General features: G+C 39.9%; 2 protein-coding genes across 2 annotated transcripts in view; one reads left to right on the forward strand and one right to left on the reverse strand.

Moving 5' to 3' along the window:
- On the reverse strand, window positions 1-11,313 carry LOC130912947 (piggyBac transposable element-derived protein 4-like). Its single transcript, XM_057831125.1, has 2 exons — window positions 11,059-11,313; window positions 1-4,205 (listed from the first exon to the last, which is right to left on the reverse strand). The coding sequence occupies exons 1-2, from the start codon at window positions 11,217-11,219 to the stop codon at window positions 2,573-2,575; spliced, it is 1,794 nt and encodes a 597-aa protein (XP_057687108.1). The 5' UTR covers window positions 11,220-11,313; the 3' UTR covers window positions 1-2,572.
- Window positions 11,306-20,524, forward strand: part of rnf181 (ring finger protein 181) — a 17,908-nt gene continuing 8,689 nt past the window's right edge. Inside the window, exons 1-2 of the mRNA XM_057831130.1 lie at window positions 11,306-11,429; window positions 11,708-11,799. Coding sequence (XP_057687113.1) covers window positions 11,714-11,799 — 86 coding nt within the window. The 5' untranslated portion in view covers window positions 11,306-11,429; window positions 11,708-11,713. The remainder of the gene's footprint in view (window positions 11,430-11,707; window positions 11,800-20,524) is intronic.

The following is a 20,524-nucleotide window of genomic DNA, read 5'->3' on the forward strand; positions in this document are numbered from 1 at the left end:
CCCCCTCCCGTCACCCCCCCTCATCTAATGGAAACATTCTCGCACTGCCCCCACAAATAACACACCGTACTTGGGGGGACAGAGCCTTCTCCGTTGCTGCCCCCTCACTTTGGAACGCACTCCCTAAAACCATCCGCACCTGTTCTAATATTTCCACATTCAAAAAATTGTTAAAAACTCACCTTTTTAAACTGGCTTTTAATTTGTAATTCTTTCTCAATTGTCTACTGCCCACGTTGTGTGAGCTTTATTTATTTTCTTCCTCAACTGTAAAGCGCCTTTGAGCACCGGTAAAAGCGCTCTATAAATAAAATGTATTATTATTATTATTAAAAAATGTTTAAGACATGCTTGTTTTTTTTCCAACACAACTTCATCTATATGAACAATTTATTTCACTATAACCTACTTCATGACGATAGGTCAAAAATCTGAAGAAAAACCTGAATAAAATATATACTAGTTATCACAATAAAAAACCCAAATTATACCGAATGAACTGTTTTGTAACTTGAAAAAGAACAGTGTGGAAACATGATTATGATCAATTGAAATAAAGACATCGTTTAAAAAAAAAAAAAAATTTAGGCTTTTTTTTTTTTTTTTTTTTTTTTTAAAGTAAAACTTCAGGTGCGACTTTTCAAACAGCTTGGCATTCTCCAGTGCAAATGTGCCATTGAGACAATTGAGATGCCATCATATTATCTACAAATATTTCGAACTAGGGGTGTGACAAAATATTGAATTGTGATACTAATATTGTGATACTTTGTATCCCAAAAGGTTATCGATATGATCCAGCCAAGATATCGTTTTAAAATTGTGTCAGTGTTCAAAGTAAAAAAGCAAGAAACAAGTTGCTACCAAAATCTTATCATAATAGTGTCTCAGTTAACTCAATGGCTGCCGTTGATGGTGATCCAATCCATTTAGACTGGGTGGGGCGAATGAACAGAGCATTCACAGACACTCTTTCCGATTTTCAGGCCATTTACAGGTCACTTTCTATTCATTTTAGGTAAGGGTGTAACTGTACATGTATTGAACCGTTTCGGTAATGCTATAATGCTATATAAAGCTATAATGAGGACCAACACGGTAGGACAGTATAACCCAGAAACATCAATGGCGCGACAATGTGGCCGCCGCAAAACACGGGCGTTAAAGTCAATCAGCCAATGCACACCAGTCGCAGTGCGACCGCGTGTTAGACTCGTCCCAGAAGCGGCTCAACACGACGCACGCGAAAAGAACGGCAGAGTTTATTATTTGACGCGAGACTCGACCCTCCTGCACCAATACTACTGCCGGTAGCTAGGATCGGGGAGACCGGAAGTCACTCGCGTAAAAATACGGTGGATCCGGTCGATTTTCAAACTAATATGCAATCGTAACCCACTTTTTGAGTCCATCAGATCTCTTGAGTGCTAGATCGGGGCACAGTTTACTTGTTTTAGTTGATTTACTGCTGTCTTCTCTGCTATAATAATAACCAACACAGCCCTGAGTTTAATACAAAACCCTCCTACCACAACAAAACAAGAAGGAACTAATATTCGCATAGGAACTAAAGTTATACAACATAGAATATACAATATAAATGAATACTACATCACATTTGTAAAATATACACACATAATAAAATAAATGATAGCCCATTTAAATAAAATGAAATGAGCTAAAACACCTGTAATTAAATAATAATAAACAGATCCTGCTTACACAATTAAATTTATTAATTTCTGTGTGGCGCTTCCACCAATAAAGCTTTTGATATCAGTTCATAAGAAGAAAAAAATGATTCATTGAGGCATTTCATTTGTAAAATACATGTTAAAATCTTTGTCATTGGGATTGCTTTTCTCTTTAGCACAGGACTTTTTTCTTCTTTCTTTCAGAAAGAAAGCTGACAAATACGCGGGGTCTGAAAGGCAAATTATTGTTGGATTATCTTTAAATACCCGCTACTTTTTGAGCAGAATTCTAGCTTTGTATAGGCTAATGTTCCTATTGTTGAAAGGTGTGTAATAAAGAACTAGCACATTTATATTTTGTTTTCTTACTGTACCGAAAATGAACTAAACCGTGACCTCAAAACCAGGGTACGTACCGAACCGAGATTTTTGTGTACCGTTACACCCCTAATTTTAGGGCATTTCCAGGTCACTTCCTGTGGGTTTGAGTCACTGCCTAATCATTTGGAAGATTCCTGTGTCACTTCCTGTTCTGTAACCCAAAGTCAACAGGACCTTAAACGCCTCAAAATTACCTCGTTACCTGGCATTGGCTGCCACTGACGGCCAAAGACGTTCAATCCGTTTGAAGTGGGAGGGATCCATTTGAACCCTCCCAGTTCAAATGGATTGTACGTCTACTAGTGATAAACTCATTCCAATTCACAGCAGAAGCTTGCTTTTCTGTTTGTTGTTTTGTAGAATATATTGATGATGACCAATCTAGCGATAATTGTTGTATCACCATATTGTGAGATCGTCATATCACAATTGTATCGTAAGCTTTGTATCCCACCCTGATTACAAACTATATGAAATGGGCCAGTTTTGTTTTCCCATTACGTATGCCACTCTTCAAAACAGTTTCTGTCCAAAATAACACACAATGACACATTGCAGGACTTGCACATCCAAGGAGTGAGGTTCCTTCTGCCCATTTGATGGCAATGTTTACACTTCCTGCGGCCTTGTGTGGTTTTCAAGCGCGAGTCTGTTACCACAGCAATTGGAACAGGAACGTGACCTGGAATTTTACTGGATGTCCTGTCGCTCCAGTCCACACCACATAGCTGAGCCGCCAGCTCTGTTTGAAAGTCCTTGCGGGACATGGGCTTCATCTGGTTTGAGGTGCTGATTTCACATTGGAGAAGGTAGGCATTAGTGGCAGCAATGTCCACAAGGTGCAGGAAAACTTTGCGGCACCAGTGTACAGTTTCTCGGTTGGTGGAGTAGTACTGCAACAGCTGGTCCGACAGGTCAACACCGCACATGTTTCTGTTGTAGGCAATGACCGGGGTAGGGCAGGAGATCTCTTTTGTTGACCAGCGGCCGTCTTCGTCCTTCACTCTTCTCTTGACCACCTCCCCAGAAAACGCCGGATGGATCGTGGAGCACATAGACACCTCCTGGGTGTCCATCCACTTAACAAAAACAAGGTAGCCCTCCCTGATCCATCTGACCGCACCCCTCTCTGAGGTTTTAGTGAGCGCGTTTTCTCTATTAGTTGGGCATCCGCTCTTGTTGTCCCTGTATGTTCCACAGGCTCCAAACTTCAGCTCTGCTAACTTAAGGAACAACTGGGGGCTGGAATAAAAATTGTCCATGTAAACATGGTAGCCAGTACAGAGATATAATGGCTGGATAAGGTTCATCACGGCATCATAAGCAAGCCCGTGCTCTGTTTCCGTGTGATTTTTCTCTACATGAACATTAAAACTAACCGTGTAACCATTGCTGGAGTCGACCAACACAATTAGTTTCATCCCCCACTTAGCAGGCTTGACCGTCATGCTTTGGGTCTTTCCAGTTCTTCTTTCCACCGGTCTTTCATCCACAGCCAATTCCCTCCTCGAATGATAGTGGGCTTGGCATGCACGGAGGATGTCATCAATAAGGGGCTTCATCTTGAACAACTTATCATACGATGGAGTTCCCTTCCTCTTGTCATTTTTTCGGTCCTCCTCTGGGTCACTCGGATGAATGTTGGTGAGCAGATTCCGAAAACGATCCCTTGGCATCACGGTGCCTGGAAACGGCAGTGATGTAATTGTGTCCTGTTTCCAGTAATCTTTGATGTTTGGCATTGACACCACAGATGTGAATATAAGGAGCCCGATGAACTTGCAGAGTTCCTCAACATCGACATCAACCCAGATGTTCTTCTTTCCCATTTCTTTATTGCGTGCTGCTTGCTTGTTGGTGTTTTCACACAGTTTGTGGAGTGTGGCTGGAGAAAAGTACAGCTGAAAGAGGTCCCGCGGTGAATAGGCGACATGACTGTCCAACTGGGCTCCTGGTGGTCTCCGTGGCATGAAGGGGCTAATTGGTGGGGCAATGTCAGGGTCGTTTCCAGTTCTCCAAGGCTCCAAGTGATGGAGTGGCTCAGGTTGTGGAGATCTGGATCTCGTTTGACTCCTAGTCCCACACCTTCTCTGGGTAGACCTCCGGCAAGAGGGTCCGCAATGCTCATATCTGTAAACAGATGCATTTTGGATTGTTCAGTTTATTATACATAAGAACATGGTAAATTGAGATTTCAAACATAGCATTGAAATCAAAATTATCTGGCTCTTCACAACAATTTGAATAGTCAGTGAAAAATCCTAATTTGAAACTCTAACCCTAGATTGAAATCCTAACCTAAGTTTGGAATAGGCCTCCACAAAATATCGTTTGAACATCGCCATTGCAATGCGCACATGAGCAAATAGTCCCATCGCGGGACGTGTGATTGTTTTTTGGGTTTTTTTTTAAATGTAAACTTTTGTTTTTCTTCATAAAAGCAGCATGTGTGCAGAGCTTCCTGGATCCATTTTATATACACCAATCTTCATCATTAACAAATTAACCCTCTCAGCCAGGATTAAACGGTATTATATGAATGCTAGGGATTAGAGTTGTGCATCAGCAATGCCCTCACGATTCGATTCGATTACGATTCGGAGGGCCACGATTCGATTCGATTCAGAGGGTCACGATTCGATTCGGTTCGATTCGGCAATGCATCGCGATGCATTAAAGCCTGGGATGCATTAAAATTCTAAAGCAAACTTTTTATTGGCTTTTGTGTCACTCTTGTTGAAGTCAAATGAAAATACTTTCAGATATATACGCTGTATATTAAAAAAAAAACATCACAGCATTTAATTAGTGCTTTGAATGTGACCAGGGCTTTCTCTCTCTCTCTCTCTCTTTTTTTTTTTTTTTTTTTTTTTACACACAGTAGCAGCCTTTCACACAGTGCAACATCTGAACTCCTGTGCAAAATCAGTAATAACAGTCACTGTATTTTAGTCACAACGACCCATCAATAAAAATATTCAAGTAAATATTAAAGAAAACGACAAAGAAAATATTGTAGTGCAGCAGCATCTTCCAATATCAATCCAGGGATCAGTTCAGTTGCAAACAAAACATCAACTAAATTGCAATGTAGAACAAAAGTAAAATGTAGGCCTAGCCCACTATTAGGGTTGTTCCGATCATGTTTTTTTGCTCCCGATCCCGATCGTTTTAGTTTGAGTATCTGCCGATCCCAATATTTCCCGATCCGATTGCTTTTTTTTTGCTCCCGGTTCAATTCCAATCATTCCCGATAATTTTTCGCGATCATATACATTTTGGCAATGCATTAAGTAAAAAATGAATAAAACTCGGACAAATATATACATTCAACATACAGTACATAAGTACTGTATTTGTTTATTACGACAATAAATCCTCAAGATGGCATTTACATTATTAACATTCTTTCTGTGAGAGGGATCCATGGATAGAAAGACTTGTGACTTTGTATATTGTGACTAAATATTGCCATCTAGTGTATTTGTTGAGCTTTCGGTAAATGATACTGTAGCCATGCCCAAATGCATGATGGGAAGTGGAACCATGACTGTGCGTGGTGCTACCAATTGATATATCTTCTCTGTGTTGGGAAATAAGGTGTTAAGAAAAAGATCAATTGCTACCTTGCTTCCCCACATTGCTTCCCATGATATTTCTAATCGTAGGGAGAGGGATTGTAAGGCTTTAGCCAATTAAAAAAAAGGCTCCAAAGGCTGCCAAAATTCACTCTACTCATTTTACGCTGCCTTTTATCTCTGTATATAGGTAAAACGGCGCCATACAGATTGAGCGCGACAATATGTGAGTGGGTCGTGCAGCGCATGCATTAATTGCGTTAAATATTTTAACGTGATACATTTTTTTAAAAATTAATTACCGCCGTTATCGGGATAAATTTGATAACCCTACCTTAAGCCTAAACTAAAGACTCTGGATGAGTGTAACATATTATGTCTGTAACGTTAAATACAATTAGAAAACAATTTAATAAAAATAAAAAATAAAAAAAATAAAAATTTAAAAGGCATGGCCGATATTTTTTTGCCGATTCCGATACTTTGAAAATGACGTGATCGGACCCGATCGATCGGCATGACATCCCTACCCACTATATATGCAACAGAGGTTAGATCGGGCCTAAAAAATCCAGCCCGACCCGACACGGCCCGCTGGTATTGAAGCCCCACCCGGCCAGAGCCCGATCAGTTAACTAGATTTGCAGGCCCAGCCCGAAAAACCCGAATTTTTTGTTGTTGTTGGAGTGACGCGAAAGAAAAAAACGCAGCAGCAATTTATTTTCATTTCTTCGAGTTGGCAGAAAAAACACAACTTTTTTAATGTTTAAATAGTCTACATATTCTCAGTTGGCAGAAAAAAACGTTTAGAAAAAAAGTGTTCTTAATGTTTAAATATCCTATATATTTTTAGGATCATTATAAAAGCATTTACACAACGAAATAACGCTGGGAAGGTTTAATATAAAAAAATAAAAAAACACGCGGGCCACAACGTTCATGTGTGTGCACAAGCAAATGCTCAATACAGACAGCCTACACACCCCTAATTAGTGCACTTTTTATCGTGAGTAATCTTTTTTAACTATTACTTTTCTGATTGAAGAAAGCACATTGAGAGTAGATAAAATTGATCATCAGCTGTTAGAATATTATTTGGATGTATCAAGCTTGTTTAAGTACCAAACGCCAGCTCACTGGTGACCATGAAAAACTGTTTGGTCGCACTGCTTTACAGGAGGCAGCGTGAGAGGCTGTACGAGCATGAAGCAGAAAAACAAATACTTTAATTTAAAAAATTAATTTTCACCCGATGTTGATCCTCTGAAGAAAATGGTGCAGTCGGCCCGATTTCAGATCATGTGATCGGATTGGGACATCTCTAATGAATACAATGTGTTCATAGTGAGTCAACCAAAGTCTTCCCAAACAGAGCTATTCGAGTCTGGTGAAAATTATTTTAGTTTTAATAACGCAATATATCGCCAACCCCCCCAAAATCCCAATAACATTTTTTTTCCCCAATTTCGTTCAGCCCTACTTTACAAACCCTAAACAGGTTTTTAAACACAACTTTAAAACCCTAACACTAGTAACCTGTAAAGCAGAGGTAGGTAGAGTAACATTTTTTTATTTTACTCAAGTGATAGGCACGTTACTTCAAAAATAAAATTACTTAAGTAAAAGTAGTGATCCAGATAATTCACTCAAGTAACAAAGTATCTGGTGAAAAAAAATACTCATAAATAATGAGTAACTGCTTACAATGTCTGATTTAAACAATGGTACTTTTTTCCCCTCAGCACAATGTCATATATATGAACGGTTATTATGATACTATAACCTATTCACATGAAATATATTAAGCCAAATATACACCAAAATCTTCAAATTCTGACTGGAAAACCTTTACAATTTTTTTCTTTAAAAAAAAAAAAAAAAAATCACCCTTCCCAGGAGCATGAGTGCATATTTTCAACCATGAAATTAAAACGATCCTATTTCCGGACTTCCGTGGTCTATCGGTGCCAAATAAAAACTGGAAGTTTCAAGCTCGCATGTTTTATTAATATTTACAAGCGCTACCCCCCCCCCTTTTGTTTTCTTTTACGGCGCTTTAAGGAGTCCTTGTGTTTGAACACGACAGCACGATTTTTTTTGTCTTTCCCACAAACATAACAACATAAGTGGCATGGTACATTGTTCTTTAAACATAACAGAGAAGCCTAAGGAATTATCATGAAACCAACATCAGAAATTACAATCACAAATAAGTAAAAAAAAAAAAAAAAAAGCAGAGAGAAAACAAACAAAATAATAATAATAAATAATAAAAATAATAAATAATCCTACACAGTTTCAAAGCATTTTACCCCTTCATATATTTCCAAAAAGAAAAATAATGACATAATTCCGTGTGAAAAATATTACAATTTGGCATAGATTTGAAATATTTATACTTGTGTATGAAAAATTTACAAAGAATCATAATTATGTTGATGGCTAGATCGTGGGATGAATCTAATACAGAGATACCATATAAAACATTTTCTTTTGGGAGGCTAGATAGATTAGCCAATTTAGGAAATAAACAGTCATGGAAATCTTCCCAGAAAGTTTAACACTAGAAAACCCAGCAAAGGGCAAATCGGCCTTTCCCCAAGACAAATACTCCTAATATTCCCATATATGAATGGCTCTTGTCTGTCGGACAACGACTTTCCAATTCAAAAGCACTTGGGTCATTTTGGCCACCTCTGGGTTTTTCCGGGGTAGAGGCCAAATCGGCCATTGCTTGGGACTATTAGGAGTACAATAATTCTCTGGGACTTCTAGTGTTAATTTATTTTATCATGCAAAAAAAATATGGTCAGTCCTTTCAATGTCTTCGTACAAAAAATACAGTTGTTGTGGTCCAAATTAAAACGGAGCCTTAAAAATTCTGAAGAGGGGAACGCTCTGTTAACAATTTTATGATGAACTTCCTTTGCCTCTGGTAAAATGGGAAACTTAAAGAATTTGGATCTCATAATCCCAACATCTTTCTTAGGGAAAAAAAAAAATCGCATAATTGAAGCTCCGTCTGACGATAATGGGTACATTTCGTTCACAAAAATATTTCAAATTTTGACATGTAAGATTTTGAATGTAAGAGGCAGCTAAGATTTGTTGATCTTTCAGACTATTTATCTTTCAGGGTGCAGATAATTAAAAAACCGTGTAGCATTTGCCAGGGCCACAGCCTGTCAAAAGGATGGTCCCTGGAAAAGTGGCAAAATGTGGATTTTTCAGATGAATCTTCCACTGAATTACACCACAGTCGCCACAAATATTGCAGGAAACCTACTGGAGCCCGCATGGATCAGAGATTCACTCAGAAAACAGTGAAGTTTGGTGGTTACATCATTACCAAAATCAAGGTCTGCGGTTACATCCAGTATGGGGGTGTGCGAGAGATCTGCAGGGTGGAAGGCAACATAAATAGTCTGAAATATTAACAAATCTTAGCTGCCTCTTACATTCCTAACCATAAAAAGGGACAAATTCTGCAGCAAGATGGTGCTCCATCACATACTTCAATCTCTACCTCAAAGTTCCTCAAGGCAAAGAAAATCAAGATCCTCCAGGACTGGCCAGCCCAGTCACCAGACATGAACATCATTGAGCATGTCTGGGGTAGGATGAAACAGGAAGCATGGAAGACGAAACCCAAGAATGTTGATGAACTCTGGGAGGCATGCAAGACTGCTTTCTTTGATGTTCCTGATGACGTCATCAATAAATTGTATGAATCCTAGCCGAAGCCCATTGAAGTCATACAAAATATTAAATTTGGATCGCACAGCACCACTACTTAATTTGCTTATGTTATGTAACATATTTTTGTATTTGAAGTACATTTTTTGTTCAAATTTCACATTACTTTCTGTGGGCGACAAAACTTTTGTCTTGCCAAAATTTGACCTTTATGTCTTCATTAAATGATAAATCTTTTTTCAGTGAAACAAATATATTTTTGTACATTCAACATCATTTGGGTCTTATCTTTCATATGAGCCATTTTGGAAACCAACTGAATAATTAAAAGTCAGGTTATTAGCAATTGTTTCTACAAAATGGATAAGCGACAAGACTTTTGTCAGGGACTATAGATGTTCACTTAGCCACCATCAGCACAGTTTTTTTCAAAACTATTATTTCATTATTAGAGAACTTGCTTAAATACAGTTTAATAGGGTAACACTGTTTGTTTTCAACCACCGGATTTCCTCAGACTCCTCACCACACACCCAGGTCACAGAGGAACAGCGTGCAGGGGGCGGAGGGGGGTTATACGGCGGCTTAGCGGCAAACAGCTAGCTTTTTTTTTTTTTTTTTTTTAATTAAGGGTGTTTTCGGTGTTCAAGCAAAGTACTCTGTGGCGTGCCTGCACAGTCGACAAGCACACAGGTACAAACACAGGGAAAAAAGCTCAGTCAAAAGGGGCACTTTGGGCATGTAGGAGCAAAGGGGCAGGTGCTCAAGCCCCCCGTGCACTTGACTGTTATAGATGATTCTCCAATAATGCAGAACCTGTTGATGGTACATACAGTAGTTTTAAGGGAATTTTTTAAAGGTCAAAATCACATCTCAAAAAGAATTCAGTACCTCCTAACTGGTTAAAATGCAGTTTGGAATTTGACACCATAATTGGTTCTGGCTTTTCAAAAAGGATCGTAACCAATTTATTTTAATAGTGCCATTAATACAATCAACATTAATAGCTCTAAAGCCTCCTTTCTCATAATCATTAATTAAAGTACCTTTTCAAATATAATATTTTTGTCTATTCCAAATGTAATTAATATTAGCCTGATTTATTGATTTGATCACTTTTCTTGAAAGTGATAGAGAACAGGCTGGGTAAATGAATGTAATAAGGCATTCTATCGTGAGAAATACTCGAGAGATGTCCCTTTGAGACCAAATATTTTAAAGCGATTTAAAGTTTTCTAAATTGTTCCAGATATTAACGTAATTTAAAATTTCAGCATCCTTTGTGTATGCCCAAGTATTTAACTGTAGAATTTACTGGTATGTTATGAACTGTTTTCAGATGAGAATCATGATTTGGCAACGAATCATATTTTTTTTACGTGTAACATTAATCCAGACGCCTCTGAAAAGAATTCAATTGTATCAATGACTTTAGGGTGTTGATCCAAATTTTTACAGCGAGATCATAAAACTTTCGACTGCAAACTTTGTATGTGGTCATATGACTGTTGTTACGTGATTGGTATAATGGAGTCATGTGATTATTGTTGCGACGTCTCATTTATTGAAACTGGTTAGGGTTAACCCAAAACCAAAGAGAAAAAAAGGAACGACTGTAGTGTAACAAAATGTAGCGGAGTAGTAATATTTAAAAAAAACGAGAACAAACAAAACAAAAGCTGTACATTTTCATATTTGGTTTGAATTACCTCCCATCACTGGCGACATCATCGGACCCAAAGGATGGGTCTATCATCTCTTCATCTTCGTCATTCTCCTCCTCGTCCTCGGACGAAGACGAGGAAGAAGAAATATCTTCCTCGTCGTAAAACAGTTTCAGAACCCGCTGTACATTCAATGTTCGCCTCATTTTTGTATGCTGCTCTTTCAAATCTTCTCCGCGGTCATGCCGCGTGGTGCTTGTTATTTAGCTGAGCAACTGCAGCGCGCCACTGCTGCTTTTCAACAGCGAAGAAGAACTCATTTGCGCTGATTGGATGTAAGCAGATCACGTGACTAAGACAGTGTTACCCGGAAGAATGACAAATGTTTATTGTTGGAAGTGATTTAGATTCCTAAGGTAGTAAATCGTATCTCTTTTCTAGAAAAAAAACGCATGTATTCACGGATCGCTAATGTAGCGTTATTTTATTGTATTTTTAAAAACGACATAAAGGGGAAAAACAACGAATTTGAGCGTTTTAAGGGGTCGCGGTGCTGTTTTAGTCACTTGTCTGTTCTACAATTTGATTGAAAAGAGTCTGATACCCTAAAAGTTCTATTGAATTCTATCTACACGTTTAATCGCACGTCAAACTCCATCCATTCTTATCTGTGGTTGTTCTGTTTTAATCATAGAGCAACATGGCATCCTACTTCGACGAACATGACTGTGAGCCCACTAACCCCGAGGAACAGTACCGCCAGAACGCACTTCTTGAACTTGCCAGGTGACTCGCTACTTCCCGCTGCCCAGTTGTTATTGTCTTGCAGCAAATTATGAAAATATCACTGAATATGAATCGGCACAAGAATCTTAAATTCAGCCTACATTCTGTTGTACTTCTCTGCTATAGCACTAGATGGAGCTAGGGCTTAAAGAGTGCTTCTCAATTAGCTTTGGGGTAATTTTTTTATTTAATGTCCTGAAACCTCTGGATTACAGTGGTACCTAGACATACGATCATTTCGACATCCAACGTAAAGTTTGACTCATCGTTTTTCTCGACATATGACGACATGCTCAAGATGCGATTATTTATGACAGCGTTAAAAGTGTGTGAAATTTCCGATTCTTGGATTATTGGTGATTCGGCCGTGGAAGATTCAAGAACGATTCACAAACATCCAAATTACGATTACAGTGGTACCTCTACATACGAAGTTAATGCGTTCCAGGTCCTTGTTTGTAAGTCGAAATGGTTGTATGTCGAGCAGGATTTTCCCACAGGAATACATTATAATTCCATTCATTCGTTCCACAGCCCAAAAACCTACACTAAATCCATAATAAATACTGCTGCTATATTAGAAATGGCAATTACATATAACAAAACAAATGAATTATTAATACAAACAGGAATAATAATATAGTAATAATAACAATTCCTGTAATAATGTAACGAATCGGATTCTAATGTGGCGGACGTTTTTTTCTGTACCTGAACGCACCGAAGGAGAGTGTATTGGAGTTTTTACTTTCATTTTCCCGTGTTCTGTTTTTGGACGTCAGCTGCGGAGGCTCGTAAGCATGTTGTTAAGGCAAGTTCTGAAATAAATGATTAAAAACCTGACGAAGCTGGCGATTTCTTTGGCGATGTTACAATAATAATAATGGCCACCTTAACTTATAAAGACTGACCAACGGAGGAGTACCGCCGAGCTCGTAGCCATTCTACTGCTGTATTGTCAAGCCAGTTTACGGACGCGGACACCACGGTCATATTTCCCTATCATTTCAAACTTCCTTTCAATGGTAAGCCTCACCTTTTTTTTTTTTTTTTTTTTTTTTTTTTTTTTAAACCTGTCCTGTTCAGCTGTTTGACACAGAGAATGGAAGTCAAAAGGCCCAAGTACACCGCATGCGTGATCGTTGCGTTTCCGGTCCGACTCCGGTAAAAAATAGCGCCGGAGCCAATCCGTTCCCATTATATCCTATTGTTCAACGTATACCGGCCGCGTCAGTGCTCCGGCTTGACTGCGAACCACCTCCGGCGTGCCGCATGCCCGCCGGATGGTATAGGCTATTTTCTATTTTTGCCGGACACGCATCCGGCAAAATGGGCGGAGCTGGGCCTGGACGTAACAACCCAGGTGCCTAATCACGGTTTAAACACGAGCGAAGATGGATGATGAGCGCTTCATCATGGAGGTGGAAACCCACAAAATCATTTATGATGCAGCAGATCCTTTCTATAAGGACAATATAAAAAAGGAAGCTGCAAGGTGTCCTATTATGTGTGTTTTTCTGTCCTGATCTCATCATGATGCAGTCATGTCCGTCTCTTAATTCCAGATTTACTAAAATATCAATATGCAAAGAAAATATGTGCTCTCTCTCTGCTTCTCTGATGAGTATAGACTCCGTGTGTTTTTCGTTGTTTTAAATGGCACATTATCGCGCGCGATCACGCGAGAGCTCACGGGGGGGACGAGGTTGGCGGACCGCAGCCGTGCAGCAGCCGGTATGATTTGCCTGTTTTTGACGGACTGCGTGGCACGCAGGCAACACTGAACCGGACCGGAACCGCAACGATCACGCATGCAGTGTACTTGGGCCTTAAGTGCCCGGATTCTGAACAGTTTTAATGTTTCACATGGAGAGTCTGACATACTCCCATTGTGATCATTCAAAATACCTTTTTATTATGACAAAGCAGCGAACAGGAAGGGATTATGGGGGGACAGAAGAAAAGAAATACAAGAGAAGAAAGAAAAGAAACACATACACAAACAACAACAAGAAATACATTGAACATCTAAACTAGTTACTAATATGCTGGTGCTATCGTCAGCGAGATGTATTTCCGGTTTACACCATGTGGGGGCCAATTGGCCAGTGAAAGAGGAGAATGGGGGTGGGGGTGTCTATAAGACTATAAGCTAAGTGATTGATAGGGGTAGAGTGTACACAAATCAGTTCTGTGATCTAGAACCCAGTAATCGTGTGAATCTCTTATGAGTGTAAGCCCGTTGGCGACCAACCCTACGCCGCCGCATCGCCAATCCCGGCACCGGAACCCCCAACCCGAGCATGCCCTACCACATCCAGCAGCACGCAAGCCCCACCGGGCGGGCGACAGCCACGCAGACGGGCGGAGAAACCGCGCGGGCGCCAACCCAGGGCCACGGCCCCCACCCAGCCAGCCCGGGGCCTCCTCCCGCCGCCCAGAAAAGGAGCCACCATCCCCCCCCCGGGACCCAGGGTGGTCCCCTGCCTCACCTTTTTCATTTTTTTCACCAGCTGCACTAACATTGTTGGTACCCAAGTTGATTTCTCTCACAAGAAAATCCACCGTGTGTCCGTCTTGTGGGAAAACAAAGACACTGCTGGGCTGTCATAAATCGTCGTATTTCGAGCATGTTGTCGGATGTAGAAACAAATGGCGAGTCAAATTTTACGTTGGATGTCGAAAAGATCATGTGTCGAAGCAATCGCATGTAGAGGTACCACTGTATTTAAATATGCCAAGTAAAGCGGAACAAAAACACGGTCAACGCGTTCTTCTGGACGCTATGTGGAACGGACCAAGAGTAAACATCCACAACTCCCGCTTCCTAGATACAAAACAGCTACAAGCGTGGCTGACCTAACCAACCAACTTCTACGTGAGATCAATCAAATTTATTTATATAGCCCTTTACAAAACCCGAAAGGCCCTCAAAGTGCTTTACAACAAAACATGGCTCAAGATAAATAAAAGGCAGGAAAATATTATACAATGACATTTTAAAAAATAAAACAAGAAATAAAACAAAAAATAAAACAAAGACAGCGCATCGCGATAAAAGTCTAGCAAATAAAACAATAAAACCGATAAAATCCAAAGACATTAAATAGACCCTTAAGCAAATAAAACCAGGCTATCCTAATCTGTCTGAAAGGCGAGTCTAAAAAGGTGCGTTTTTAGCCGAGACTTAAAAAGACCTACATCCGTGGTGGTGTGGATTTCGGGGGGAAGGCTATTCCACAGCCTGGGGGCAGCAACTGCAAAGGATCGGTCTCCCCAGTGTTTAATTTTTGACCTCGTAACATCTAAAAGAAGTGGCCGGTCGAGCGAAGAGTCCTGCCAGAGTTACGAAAAGTTAAAATTTCCGATAAATATGATGGAGCCTGGCCATTAATAGAATTAAAAACAAACAGTAAAAGTTTAAAATCAATTCTAAAATGGACTGGAAGCCAGTGGAGTGATGATAGCACGGGGTAATATGCTCATGTCTAGGTGTACCTGTTAAAAATCGAGCAGCAGCATTTTGAACAAGTTGCAGCCGAGAAATCGAGGACTTGGGGAGGCCAACATAAAGTGCATTGCAGTAGTCCAGCCTTGAGCTTATAAAAGCGTGAATTGCTTTTTCAAGGTCGTGGCGACTAAGAAAAGGCTTCACTTTTGCTAAGAGACGGAGTTGGAAAAAACTTGCTCTTACAACAGAACTTATTTGTTTTTTCAAAGTTAAGCCTGTTATCGAATATCACTCCGAGATTTTGAATGTGTGTCTTAAAAATGTCAGCCGGAGCGCCAGAGTTGGGCTCAAGGGCTTTAATCATGGAAGGTGTGCCAAAAGTAGTGAATTCAGTTTTGCTCTCGTTAAGATGTAAAAAGTTTTGTGCAAGTCACTGCTTCACATCAGATATGCACTCCATCAATTTAGCAAGAGCAGTTTTTTTGTTAGGTCTCAGGGGCAGATAAAGCTGTAGGTCATCAGCATAAAAATGAAAAGCGATATGATGTTTTTTTATAATTGATCCTAAAGGTAGGAGATAAAGTGCAAAAAAACAGGCCCTAAAATAGAGCCTTGCGGTACCCCGCAAGACAGAGAAGTTTGTGAGGAGGAAAATTCCCCAATCATTACCGAGAATGTTCTATGTTGTAGGTACGATTTAAACAATTTTAGAGCGTTACCACGGATACCTATGACTTGTTCTAAACGAGATACGAGGACTGTATGGTCAACTGTATTGAATGCTGCTGTGAGGTCCAGTAAAACAAGGATAGCCGGGTTTCCATTATCCACAGAAAGGGCAATGTCGTTATGTACTTTTAACAATGCTGACTCAGTGCTGTGTACCTGACCAGACCTGAAGCCTGATTGGAACTTTTCAAAGGTGGAGTTTGTCTGTAAGAAGGTTTGCAATTGAATAAAAACAACTTTTTCTAGAACTTTGAAAAGGAAAGACAAGTTGGAAACGGATCTAAAATTGGACAGCACAGAGGAGTCGAGATGGGGTTTTTTAAGAAGGGGTCTGACTACAGCCTGTTTGAAGGCAGCTGGGACAGAACCGGAACTGAGAGAGGTGTTTATGGGGGACAGCAGACTTGATCCAAGGCAACTAATGACTTCCTTCAGAACCCTAGCTGGTATTACATCTAATGGGTTTCATGCCACTAACTATTTCGGTGAGAGATGACAATGAAATATGATCAAATTGTTCAAAGGCACTGAGCAGTTCTGAAGGACGTACGTTATCGGATGAGAAACCAGAGTTGCAGACATTTTGCCAAACTGAAGAGACTTTGTTTTGAAAGAAATTGAGAAACTCTTCACATGTGGCAGCTGACACATCAGTTAAGACAGTGGGTTGTGGGTTTAAAACAGAATCAATAGTGTTAAAAAGCAGTCTCGGACGACTGGAGCTGTTATTTATAATCGAAGATAAATAATTAGACTTGGCCTATTTTATGGCCTCCTGGTAGGTAGCTAAGGTGTCCCTCAACACTCCCAGAGAAACATGGAGTTTGTCCTTTTTCCATTGGCGTTCAGCCTGCGTGCATTTTTGCCTGAGCAGGCGGGTATAGTCGTTAAACCATGGAGCGGATTTGGGTTTGGAGTTTTTTTGCCGTAGAGGGGCAATGGCGTCTAAGACAGCAGTGCAAGTGGAATGGAAAATGGAGAGAAGACTGTCTGTATAGAGATGAGAAGGCAGCACGGCGCCAGGATGCTGCTGTAAGTCTCTAAAAGCAGCCACAAACTCTCCTGCTGTGGATGGAGTAATGCAGCGTCGGTAGCAGGCTGGAGATATTGGCTTTCCGGCAGAAAAAGGGGCAGAAAAGTCGAAAATGATGGGAAGGTGGTCCGAGATAGCAGTATCCACAATTTCTCTGATGGAGACTGAAAGCCCAAGTGAAATCACCAAATCCAGGGTGTGACCTTGCTCATGAGTTGGGGCACCCACAGACTGGGTGAGGCCAAATGAGTCCAGAAGTCCTTTAAACTCATTCGCCAGCTGATTAGTAGAGCAGCAGACATGGATGTTAAAATCCCCGCAAATTAAAACCTTGCCAAAGTTTGGAATAAAATCTGATAAAAACTCAGAAAACTCAGGGATAAAATCCTTGTTAAAACCAGGGGGGCGATATATTGTGGCACAAAGCAATGGGGGAGAAAGCCCGATAGAGAATAACTGCAGTTCAAAACTTGAATAATTATGAGCGGTTATTGTCTTATGAGCGGTTATTCTCCTGCATTTAAAATTGTCTTTGAATACAACAGCCAGGCCGCCACCACGACCAGTCGCTCGCGGGACTGACGAGACGAGACTGTCTGACGAGATCAGACCTGCTCCCAAAGATTTAAAAGCAGACGTGTGGAATTATTTTGGATTCGACTAGAAAATCTTCTAGGAAATACGGGATTTCAAAGAATTTTGAAAGCAGTAGAGCAGAGGTACGTCATCCCATCCCGACGCTATTTCACACTGCACACCGGCTCTACAAGCAGACAAAAGTAGAAATTATGCCATCGCTGTTGAATGTAGACCGACTCACCGTTACATGCGATGCATGAAAGCAATTAATTGTGCTAATATGACTAAGCTGCTAAGCGGTGCTGTAAATGAATGAACATTGCAAAAAAAGACATTTTTGTTGTTACTGCCAAGCTAGGTAACTTTAGCCATCTATCATGCTACGCCCACACGTAGAACCTTGTTTTTCGACTGCAGGAGTCAATGCACAGCACATTCATCTGAGTACGTCGTTCAAATCCTTTAAAAAAATTTTTTTTTTTTTTTTTTTAATAAAAGAACATAGAATTTTCTCAGTAGCTAAACATGCTTGACCTGTCCTGCATATTTTTGAGGTTTGGATTAGTGCTGCAACGATTAATCAATTAACTCAAGTATTCGATTTGAAAAGAAGATTCGAATTAAATTTTGCTGTATTCGTTTAATTAGTTTGCATTTAGTTGTATTGATTTGGGTCGATACACTGCCCTCTAGTCTTCCTCATTTTACATGGCCAAATCCAGTTGCTTTCTGTTAAGACCAACGTTAGCTAGGTTTTTGTTTGAGCTAATGTTTTTTTAATGCATTCTTAATTTAGTTTAAAGGTATATTTAGCCAATTTTTGTGGTAATATGTGTCTGAACCATTTGTTAAGAGCATTGTAAAAATATAAAATAATAAAAAAAACATTTGCATTTTATAGCATTTGAGCTAGCGGACTTTTGCTATGTAAGTTAGCCAATTGTTTTTTTGTTGTTGTACATAGATCCTTTTTTATTAATTTTTTTTATACCGTTTGAGGCTCAGCTCAGGTATTTTAATTTTTTTTATGTTTATCCGATTACTTGATTATTCGAACTCACTAGTTCATCGATTAATCGACTACTGAAATAATCAATAGCTGCAGCCCTAGTTTGGATGCAAAATGACTTTTTTTCTTTTGTTTTTCAATTATTTGTACCTTAATGTTTACATGTAAATCTTTACACAACTTGAAAAGCACAAAAGCACTTTTTTGAGCCATTTGTATTGAAGTAGTAGTACAAATTGTCTTTCATTTATACCTGCGTGCACTTTTTGGTTGGATAAAAATAATATATTTGTGCAAAATGCTACAATTTTTTCTGTTAATACATAATGAGGAATTGAGTATTTTATCTACTGTTTTGAACTGTTAACTTGATACTGAAATAGCTGTTTATTTAACCCCGAGGGGATTTTTGTAACTAATATGCGAAACATTAACAGCAGCGGGGGAGGGTCGGGGTTGTACATGAATAATCGATTTATGATCGAATCGTTGCCTCTGAATCGCAATCGAATCGTGAGGTGCCCCAAGATTCCCACCTCTAGTCGCAATGTCATTGTTTTCCTATAAAACGGACACATGGCGGATTTTCTTGTGAGAGAAATCAACATGGGTCCTAAGAACGTTAGTGCAGGTGGAGAAAAAAGGAAAAAGGTGACGCTTACCATTGAAATTAAAATGGAAATGATCGAAAAATATGAGCGTGGTGCGCTTGTCAGTGAACCGGCTCTACAATACGGCCAGATTATGTCTACGATCTTGACGGTCCTCCTCCGACTTCCGTTCGCCAGTCTTTCCAAGTTAAGGTGACAGTTTTAACTTGCCTGGCACAGCCAGGCTGTTCTCCCTGTATTTTTCAAACACTGAGAGAAAAGTCTGGGAACCAGCCCATTAACGGCCTCTCTAGCAAGTACAAAATCAATCGACAAATCAGATTCGTTTATTTGCGTGACGTGTTCTTAACGAGCAGCGTCACTCTTGCGCGTCGAAAGTCGTCTCCACAACAACACAGATGGTGAACAGGAGAGCCGAGAATATGTTCCAATCCACGGTAAAATCTGTTTTAAATTACCAAAAACACATCGACACGAGTCATTGACAACAGTCTGTCTCGCGCTAGCCATGTTGAATAAACTCCGCTGTCTTCGTATGTTTACTTCCGCGCGCAAGTCCTTCGTCATTTTACTAACGTCACGTCTGCCCGTCGCTGATTGGTCCACTCCGCTGTCTGTTTGCTGTGGCTTGCTCCGCCCTGGAAATTGTATCCGCTGAATGGTGGCCAGACTCAATAGCTGGAACAGCGGTGAGTCTGGTGTACCAGGCAAAGTTTTAACTATTATAACATCGGCAAGGAAGTCACCAGCTTCGTTAGGTTTTTAATCATTTATTTCTGAACTTGTGTACTGTCTGCCGTAGCCAACGCCAAGAACAACAGAACATGAAAAGAGGATGTAAAAGCATCCCACTCCTCTGCACTTTTCTCACTCTTGTCAGTCACACGTGTTCAAATCCAGATACAGCATGCAAAACACAACCACCCATTAGAATCCGATTCATTACATGTTTATTATTATATTATTTTTACTATTCCGATTTGTATTTATACTGTATTTGTTTTGCTATGTTTAATTGCTATTTGTAATTGTATCTGCAATGTTTATAAAGGATAGGTTTTTGGGCTGTGGAATGTATTAATAGAATTATACGCTTGACATACGACCATTTCGAATGACAAACCAGGTCCTAGAATGAATTAAATTCGTATGTAGAGGTACCACTATATTTTGTTGCTTATAGCCAACTGGATAGCCTAGCATTGAGTGGTAATATTTCACTGCCATTGACGGCGATAGACGTCCAATCCAATTTGCATCCCGAGCCTCTGTTTAACAAATGAAAGTGGAAGGATTTCAAGTTGCATCCTTTG

Source organism: Corythoichthys intestinalis, chromosome 3 (genome assembly GCF_030265065.1).
Source record: "Corythoichthys intestinalis isolate RoL2023-P3 chromosome 3, ASM3026506v1, whole genome shotgun sequence".
Classification (NCBI taxonomy): domain Eukaryota; kingdom Metazoa; phylum Chordata; class Actinopteri; order Syngnathiformes; family Syngnathidae; genus Corythoichthys; species Corythoichthys intestinalis.

Excerpts from the sequence above, each read along its gene's own strand:
- LOC130912947 (XM_057831125.1), bottom strand. The coding sequence starts at position 11,219 with ATGAGGCGAACATTGAATGTACAGCGGGTTCTGAAACTGTTTTACGAC. Across the intron at positions 4,206-11,058 it reads GATGTCGCCAGTGATGGGAG|ATATGAGCATTGCGGACCCT; the intron begins GTAATTCAAACC and ends ATCTGTTTACAG.